General features: G+C 46.8%; 1 protein-coding gene across 1 annotated transcript in view; it reads left to right on the top strand.

Moving 5' to 3' along the window:
- Nucleotides 1–482: 482 nt before the first annotated feature.
- Nucleotides 483–10,038, top strand: part of LOC149438164 (uncharacterized) — a 101,634-nt gene continuing 92,078 nt past the window's right edge. The window contains exons 1-2 of the mRNA XM_089660180.1: nt 483–610; nt 4,540–5,699. Of these exons, the coding sequence (XP_089516306.1) occupies nt 547–610; nt 4,540–5,699 (1,224 nt within the window). The 5' untranslated portion in view covers nt 483–546. The remainder of the gene's footprint in view (nt 611–4,539; nt 5,700–10,038) is intronic.

The raw sequence follows: 10,038 nt of genomic DNA, 5'->3' as shown, positions 1-10,038 counted from the left end.
AGTAACAGACAAGGGATGTGTCTGGATGGTGACTGTATCATTGTGTGTGTCAGGTTCCTATAAGGTGTCAGGGTGTCACTGTCTATTTCTCCATGGAGGAGTGGGAGTATTTAGAAGGACACAAGGATCTCTACAAGGACGTCATGATGGACAATCAGCCGCCCCTCACATCACCGGGTAAGAGGAGACTTTATTGTAAAGGAGAGAGCAGTACGGAGGATCCACCTAGATCCCCCATCATCTGATAAACACATAGAAACAATGGATTCAGTCAGTGTGTGTGTTTCCTACAGATGGATCCAGTCATGGGAACCCACCAGAGAGATGTCCCCGTCCTCTGTATTCCCAGGATTCCACACAGGAAGGTCACACCATCCCTCACCATCATCAGGTAGATGAGGAACAATCACTGATAGCATCATTAGGATCTGTACATTATCTGCATTGTTACCATTGATGTCATTTTTATTATATATTCAGAGTGGAAACCTGAGAGAATTTGAGGTTGAAGAAGAAGAGGCGTATGTGAGGGATGATCAGCAGTCTATGGAGGAGGATGGAATAACGGGGACATTTATAGAGGAGGACACTCCTACAGAGATCAGCACAGGTGGGTCATGAACACTAAATCCATTCCTCCACCCATACTGCTCACTGATTGGTCCAGAGTAGGGCGGGGACTGGGTGATATCAGCCTGTAATCCCCTGGTCACTTTCCTGAGCTGTGTTCCCCGTCCTGTATTCCTGGATTTCTCTCGGATAATCTTCCTTCTCTGTGCTGCAGACACAATTTATGTATCTAGACTGGATTTATGGAGGTTCTGGGGTTCAGCTGGCAGCAAAATGTTCATTTCACCATAGAGGTTACTAGACCTAGGCACCTGGGGTGTGTGCTATTGATCTTCTGCTCCATGTCTGGGTCTAGTAAGATCTCTGACAGAACATTTCTCCCAGGGTTCCTTGCTCTGTTATCTGCTGGCTGTGCCGGGTGGAGGGATATGTCTGTAGTGTCTCAGCCCCAAGTCACTGAGTGCAGTCTCAGGAGATGGGAGGCAGCGGTGTGGGATCTCTGCAACTTGTCTACAGTAAACATTTAAAGTGGTTGTAATCCCTCCATATACTCAGTGCAGTGACTGGCCTCAGGTGATACACAGAGATAAAACAAATCCTACATATGTTGCACCTTTTTATCTGCAGCAATCTCTTCTCTACAACTGTTCAAAGCCCAGAATGTATACAGCTTGTCTGAGAAGTCAGAAAAAAAGAGACAGAGAGATAAAGTCACATTCTGCAGAGTTCAGTGAGGTGAGCTCTAAAGGTGATTGGAGGGAAGGTACACAGCACACAGGAACAGAGCTGAGGCTGTCAATCACAGGCTGTGTGCTGGAGCTTCTCCCCTTTCACATTTTTTCTCTTGGTGTCAGGAAGATTTGTCAGAAGTGATTCATGCTGATCGCAGAGGAAGGAGATAGCAGACAGAAATGGCTCTTATTGCTCTGGAGTGAGACAAGTACACACTGTAGAGGGATATGTTTGTTCATATTCCATGTCTGAGGGTTACAACCCCTGTAAGTGATCTCTGATTACTAAACACCAATTTGATGTGATCCTTACACTATTTATTAGTATCGCCCCCCTTGTCCTGAATAGAGGTAGTATGTGGGTTTAGTTTGTGGCTGGGCTGTACTTGGCTCAGGATGATTGTATAGTTCTTCACTTGGTTTCTCCCTAAGTTTAGGTTGTCTTGTGATGTCTCACTGTGGCCAGTAGATGTCACTGCTATCACTGGACATAGGATGAGGTGGCGGCTGCATTCCTTTTCTTTGGCTTTTTTCCCTGTTTTCACCTGGTGATCTGGCCAGTAACACACCTTCTGTATTAGAGCGCCCCCGCTGTGGAGACAGCAGCATGGTCAGTCTGGGGGGAGGGGAGTGTTAGATGTATTAGCAGATATAAAAACAGTAACTAATTGAAGCCAAACTCCAGATCACACTTCATAATCAGTTACATCAAACAGGTTTTTTCTTTTGGGATAAAAGTTTTACATGAATAAATAAAAGCTGCTCATTGTAAGCCCCCTGTCAGTGATAAATGGTCTGCCTCATCCCTGGAACTGATACATTCTGCTGCAGAGTTTTATAAAACAGATTTACTGGCTAGATCACCAGATGAATATAGAAGAAAACTAATACTGTTCAGTCCTAACTTTTGTATCCCGTATGATAAGTTGTACATTACATACAGTGAAGGAAATGCGTATTTGCTCCCCGGCTGATGGTGAATGTTCGCCCCTCACACAGAAATGATCGGTCTAACAATGGAATGTTCGCCCCTCACACAGAAATGATCGGTCTAACAATGGAATGTTCGATGTAACACTGAGAGACAGAATACAACAACAAATTCAGCAGAAATGCATGTCTAACAAATGATGACTGATCTGCACGTTCATGAGGGAAAGAAGGATTTGATCCCCAATCATTCAGCAGGATTTCTGGCTCCCAGGTGTCTCTCATACAGGTAACAAGCTGAGATTAGAAGCAGTCTCTTAAAGGGAGTGCTGCTAATCTCATTGTGTTACCTGTATAAAAGACACCTGTCCACAGGAGCCATCAAACCATCAGATTGCAAACTCTCCACCATGGCAAAGACCAAAGAGCTGTCCAAGGATTTCAGGGACAAGATGGTAGACCTACACAAGGCTGGACTGGGCTACCAAACTATGGCCAAGCAGCTTGGTGAGAAGGTGACAACAGTTGGTGCAATCATTCACAAATGGAAGAAACACAAAACAAGTGTCAGTCTCCCTAGGTCTGGTGCACCATGCAAGATCTCACCTCGTGGGGTGTCAATGATCATGAGAACAGTGAGGAATCATCCCAGAACTACACGTGAGGATCTTGTCAATGATCTCCAGGCAGCTGGGACCACAGTCACCAAGAAAACAATTGGTAACACACTACGCCGACAAGGACTGAAATCCTGCAGTGCCCGCAAGGTCCCTCTGCTCAAGAAAGCACATGTCCAGGCCCGGCTGAAGTCTGCCACTGAACATCTGAATGATGCAGAGGAGGACTGGTGGGAAGTGTTGTGGTCAGAGGAGACCAAAATCCAGCTCTTTGGCATCAACTCAACTCATTGTTTGGAGGAGGAGGAATGCTGCCTATGACCCCAAGAACACCATCCCAACTGTGAAACATGGTGGTGGAAACATTCTGCTTTGGGGGTGTTTTTCTGCTAAGGGGACAGGACAACTTCACCGCATCAAAGGGACGATGGATGGGGCAATGTACCGTCTAATCTTGGGTGAGAACCTTCTTCCCTCAGCCAGGGCATTGAAAATGGGTGGTGGATGGGTGTTCCAGCATGACAATGACCCAAAACACACGGCCAAGGCAACAAAGGAGCGGCTCAAGAAGAAGCACATTAAGGTCCTGGAGTGGCCTAGCCAGTCTCCAAACCTTCATCCGATTGAAAATCTGTGGATGGAGCTGAAAGTTCAAGTTGCCAAACGTCAGCCACCAAATCTTAATGACTTGGAGAGGATCTGCCAAGAGGAGTGGGCCAAAATCCCTCCTGAGATGTGTGCAAACCTGGGGGCCAACTCCAGGAAACGTCTGACCTCTGTGATTGCCAACAAGGGATTTGCCACCAAGTACTAAGTCATGTTTTGTGAAAGGGATCAAATCCTTCTTTCCCTCATGAACATGCAGATCCGTCATCATTTGTTAGACGCATTTCTGCTGAATTTGTTGTTGTATTCTGTCTCTCAGTGTTACACCGAACATTCCATTGTTAGACCGATCATTTCTGTGTGAGGGGCGAACATTCCATTGTTAGACCGATCATTTCTGTGTGAGGGGCGAACATTCCATTGTTAGACCGATCATTTCTGTGTGAGGGGCGACCATTCAACATCAGCAGGGGAGCAAATACACATTTCCTTCACTTTAGGCCTTAATTATTTTCCACCCATTTCCTCCCAGCTGGACATTTTATATCGGATGATGTGATTGGAGCACAGACTTTTACATGGTGATAATAATGTGATAACATCCTCCAACTTTGGACCCTTAAACAGTGATAATGAGGGAGGAGTCAATACCCCAATGATGATGGTCTTCAGGATCAGTCCAGTCTTCATCTTGGTTGTTCTCCCCCCATCCTCACTCTCTGACCTCTGGTGGGGCTCAGCCCCGCTGTTCTTCATGACTAAATCATGGAGTAAATAAGGAAGTGCAGTACTTCTTGTGTTGGGAAGATGGCGATGAGTGATAGAGGGGGTGGGGACCCTCGTCCTATAATCCCCTCATCACTGTCCCTCCTATAAAAGACAGTTCTGGTTGTTTCCTCACTCTCTGACTAAGGTCCATGAATAAAGAAATGACCTGGTAGGAGATCAGAGGAGCCATTTCCTAGTTCCCTTGAGGGTGGAATTGTAAGCTCCTCAGAGACCAAGCTGCCTGATGTGGGCGGAGTCCTGGTTTGGGGGAACCAATCAGCTTCTGTCTAGTAATCCTCTTTGTCTTTGTATTTTAGTCCATGGCCGGGAGATGAGGAAAACCTCCGAGGATTGTCTCACTTTGTCTCCAGACTGGAAAGGAGAAGATGAGGACATCACAGAGTCTAGTCCAGGAGAAAACCCGGCTCCCTCCAATGTCCATCCGGCACCACCCAGTGTAGATGGACCATCGGATTCCTCGTATCCTGAGGAACCTCAGACTGTGCGGGACCAGGCCGGCCTTCCAATAGGGAAGAGCTTCTCCTGTACTGAGTGCGGGAAATGTTTCTGTTATAAATCCCATCTTAATGTGCATAAAAGAACTCACAGGGGGGAGAAGCCGTATTCCTGTCCTGAGTGCGGGAAATGTTTCCGTTTTAAATGTCGTCTTAATGAGCATAAAACATCTCACACAGGAGAGAAGCCACATTCCTGTCCTGAGTGCGGGAAATGTTTTTCACAGAAGTGCAATCTTTCCAGACATCAGAGATCTCACAAGGGGGAGAAGCCATTTTCTTGTCCTGAGTGTGGGAAATGTTTTGTAGCAAAATCAGATCTTGTTAAGCATCAAAGATCTCACACAGGGAAAAGACCTTATATCTGTCCTAAGTGTAGAAAATGTTTCTCAGAGAAGTCTGATCTTTACAGACATCAGAGATCTCACACAGGGGAAAAGCCCTATTCCTGTGCAGAGTGTGGGAAATGTTTTTCAGACAAGTCCAGTCTTTACAGACATCATAGATCTCACACGGGGGAGAAGCCATATGCCTGTCCTGAGTGCGGGAAATGTTTTTCACTGAGGTTCCATGTTTACAGTCATCAGAGAACTCACACAGGGGAGAAGCCACTTTCCTGTTCTGAGTGCGGGAAATGTTTTTCTGATAAGTCCAGTCTTCGTATTCATCAGAGATTGCACACGGGGGAGAAACCATTTTCCTGTCCTGAATGTGGGAAATGTTTTTCAGAGAAGTCTAATCTTCACGCACATCAAAGATCTCACACGGGGGAGAAGCCATATGCTTGTCCTGAGTGTGGGAAATGTTTTTCACAGAAATCCAATCTTTACACACATCAGAGATCTCACACGGGGGAGAAGCCGTATGCCTGTTGTGAGTGTGGGAAATGTTTTTCAGTGAAGTCCAATCTTTACAAACATCAGAGATGTCACACGGGGGAGAAGCCACTTTCCTGTCCTGAGTGAGGGAAATGTTCCTCACTGTCCTGTCTTCCTGTACATCAGGGGCCCCACACAACCCTCGAGGTGTATTAGTGCCTTGAGTGCGGGAAATGTCTTCTAGATGAATGTTGCTGGACATCCCAGCTCTCATGTGGGGAAGAAGCACACCCTGATATACACCTCAGATATACTCCATGGCTGATCTTCATCATGGAAGAAACAGTTCATAAGGAGATCAGAGGTCCCCAAAGACATGGATGAAGTGTGGGACCGGGTTGGCTATTGATAGCAGCTCAGTGGTTAGCCCTTCTGCCTGGCAGTACTCGGGTCATTAGTTTGAATCCCAACCATGGCACCACCTGCCTGGAGTTTGCATGTTCTCCCTGTGCCTGCATGGGTCTCCTCCAGGTACTCTGGTTTCTTCCCACATGCCAAAGACATGCTGGTAGGTATATTGTCCCCTAGTATGTGTATGTATGAATGTGAGTTAGGGACCTTAGATTGTACGCTCCTCGGGGGCGGGGACTGATGGGAATGAACAATTTATGTATAAATGGACAGTGCTATAGAAGTACCTGTAATAAATATGGAGTCATCACCTCTCATTGGCTGAGTATATTTATGGTGGAAGCTTTCACAAACACTTAGAGGTTTAGTAAAAAAAAAAAAAAAAGTTAGAAGGAATGTGAGTGACATTCGCCCGGCCATGACGAATATTGGGCATACTTTATTTCACACTCTGATTCCTTTGGCTCCATCTAGTGGCCATAATGTGGTATTGTGCTGTTATTGATTGCTGTATTTCAGGAAAAATCCCCCATTATGTCCAATATTTGGAGGGCAATGTTATTACCAGGCTGCAGCTAGGGGGAGCTCTAATGTCACCCCAGCAGAGGGATCCCATCTAGCCCACATTAACCCTCTCACTGCCAGAGCTGTTTCTGCATGATTTTGCACACATGGGAAAATGCAGATTTTGGTCCTGAAGATGAGATAAACCCCCAAACATCTATTCTGTGACATCAGAGGCCCTGGAGAATAAAATGGTGGTGATTGTTAAGGTGTTCCCCGTACACAGATTCCCCTTCATATCCGCCTTTATTTCCTCCTTTCCCCCATTTTCTATGTTGGGATCTTTTCTACAATACTTTGTTATAATAATGGAACACGTTGTGTATTGTATTGTACACCAATAATAATGACTCCGCCCCCACATTCCAGACAAGGGATCTTCCTGACCAATCGGATTTCTGCCTTTACTATTTCCTGGTTATTTTTGTAATCTTGTTAAAAGTGAAATTGTAATAAAAATGTATTGAATGAAAACAAAATGGTGTGTGTGTGCAATGATGACAAAGCTGTGTATCCAGAAACGGCTGGTCGGTGACACTTCCATATACAGCCCAATGAAGTGACAAGGAAGCCCTAGAACCCTTTGGAGGAACCCTGGCTGAGAAAGGCTGGACTAGGCAGTCACATATCTCTGCCCCCCTTGCAGGGTTCCCAACCCTCCGTGACTTTTATTACTGACACAACATGAACATTTACTGACGGAGGACATGTTTTTCCTGACATCCTGAAAAATGACAGAACACCTGTTAGGATTATTATTATTATTATACATTATTTATATAGCACCAAAGGGTTTGCTCAGCGCTGTACAGTAGCGGGGGGGACAGAACATGAGACAAGATGGTAACAATACAATACACGAGGGGTTCGAGGGCCCTGCTCTTTCCAGCTTACAATCTAGGAGGGAGGGGAAGGTGGTACAGGAGGAGATGGCTGTGGGGGATGGAGTGGTGGGAGGAGTGGAGGAGGTTAGTTGTTAGGTGAGGTCGGGTGTTAGGTGAGGTTGGGGTAGGCTTCCCTGAAGAGATGGGTTTTCAGGGTGCGCTTGAAGGTGAGGAGGGTAGGCGACAGTCTGATGGATTGGGGTTGGGAGTTCCAGAGGATGGGGGATGTCCTGGAGAAGTCCTGCAATCGGGCGTGGGAGGAGGAGACCAGGGAGCTAGAGAGCAAAAGGTCCTGAGAGGAGCGGAGGGCACGGGTAGGGTAGTATCTGGGTATCAGGTCGGTTATGTAGTTTGGGGCGGCGTTGTGAATGGCTTTGTAGGTCAGGGTTAGCAGCTTGAACTTGATGCGTTGGGCAATTGGGAGCCAATGAAGGGATTGGCAGATGGGGGAGGCAGATGTGGAGCGCTTGGTGAGGTGGATGAGTCTCGCCGCTGAGTTTAGGATCGACTGGAGTGGGGATAGCATTCGTTTGGGTGGGCCAGTGAGGAGGGAGTTGCAGTAGTCCAGGCGTGAGATGATGAGGGAGTGTACGAGTTGTTTGGTGGTGTCTGGGGTGAGGAATGTGCGTATCTTGGAGATGTTGCGGAGGTGAAGCCTGCAAGATTTAGATAGCAGTTGGATATGGGGTAGGAAGGAGAGGTGGGAGTCCAGGGTGACACCCAGGACTTTGGCGTGTGGGGTGGGAGTGATGGTGGCGTTGTTAGTAGTGATGGAGAGGATGGGGGGGGGCACAGGGTGGGGGGAAGACCAGGAGCTTGGTTTTGGATAGGTTAAGTTTGAGGAAGTGGAGCGACATCCAGTCTGATATGTTTTTTAGGAGGTGGGCAATGCGGGCAGAGAATGAGGGGGTGAGGTGGGGGGGTGGAGAGGTAAATTTGGGTGTTGTCAGCATAGAGGTGGTAATTGAAGCCGTGGGAGTGAATAAGTTTGCCAAGGGAGAAGGTATAGATGGAGAAGAGGAGGGGCCCGAGGACAGAGCCTTGGGGGACCCCGACAGAGAGGGGGAGGTGGCAGTGTTGTAGGTGACACTGAAGGAGCGTTGGGAAAGGTAGGAGGCGAACCAGGAGAGAGCAGCGTCCTTGATGCCAAGGGAGTGCAGTTTGGCAAGGAGGAGAGGGTGGTCAACAGTGTTGAAGGCCACGGAGAGGTCGAGGAGCAGGGGGATAGAATAGTGGCCATTGGCTTTGGCAATTGTAGGCCAGGTGCTCAAGGAGCTTGGAAGTGAAGGGCAACAAGGAGATGGGTCTAAGGTTGTTAAGGTTGGTGGGGTCAAGGGAGGGTTTTTTGAGTATGGGGATGATGTGTGCATGCTTTAGAGGGGAGGGGACGGTGCCAGTGGAGAGGGAGAGATTGAAGATGTGGGTGAGGGAGCGAATGATGGAGGGGGGTGACTGGAGGAGCTGTGAGGGGATTTGGTCTAGGGGGCAGGTGGTGAGGCGGGCTTCAGGGAAGACCTTAGAGACCTCCTAGGGGGTAGTTGAGCTGAAGGAGCGGAGTGTTGGCGAGGTGATGATGTGTGGGGCATTAGGTATAGTGGGGGGTAGTGCGGCTATGAGGTCGGGGGAGGGGACGGTTGAAGGAGGGCAGAAGGCTGGGTGGAGAGGTGGATTGCGAGTTGACAATGTCCTTACGGATTGCGTCAATCTTGTTTTGGAAGTGATTGGCAATCTCGTGGGCGGTGAGTGAGGTGCTGGGTGGGGGTGGGGGGGATGTAGTGACTTTTGGGGGAATATTTATTAAAAATATGATTTCAATCCAACAGTAACAAGCCCAGCCGTCTGTTAAGGGTTAATCTTTCTTGGTGAGAATTCAAATGACCTTCTCGTGAAATCACACACACAATGAGTGGAAGAGACTTGTTCCAGAGACAATATACTATTTGAATCTCTACAGGTGGTCAAACAAGTCCCAGGAAAGATAATAGTGGGATCTGATGTCGGTGACTCTAAGACTGGCAAAGTATGTTTTCTCAACAATTACCATTGTCTGTTGAAAATGAGGAGATTTCACCTGAAAAAAGTTAATTACAAAGTAAAATACCACCGTTGGACTTCCAAACAGTGAGTCATCACACCTGACCAAAATGACAATGGTGAGACGATACTTGTAGATCTGAGAAGATTAAATAAAACCTTGAAAGTGTGGATTCCCAGAGGAAACGTTATGGACTGTCACAATAGGCTATTGAATTCAGGTTTAACTACAGGCCAGTCTATGTACTTTAAGCACCCAACAATGGATAAGGTTCTCTGTCATATTCCCATGAACTATATTCCCAGCCAAGGAAAGTGTGGGGGATCTCAATGGGATGTTATAAAGGGTTCCACACACAAAAATCTATTCAGCAGAGTTGGGGATTGCATACCACTAAATTAAGTATGAAATGGTGAAAAGTAAGATATTTTGTGAATTGGTATCAGTTGTATGTTTCCATCAGAAAGCAAATGTTTCACACAAGTTTGAATCTCAGGGAAATGAATAACTGAATGCACATATATCTTTCTATGGTTCCTATCCGAAACATTAGTGGTAAAATCAAATATATTTGGATAAGACGTATATT

Source organism: Staurois parvus, unplaced genomic scaffold, assembly GCF_062004578.1.
Source record: "Staurois parvus isolate SC_StPar_1 unplaced genomic scaffold, SC_StPar_1.0 ptg001208l, whole genome shotgun sequence".
Lineage (NCBI taxonomy): Eukaryota > Metazoa > Chordata > Amphibia > Anura > Ranidae > Staurois > Staurois parvus.
Note: the sequence above shows the minus strand (reverse complement) of the source record. Positions and strands in the feature narration are given on the sequence as shown.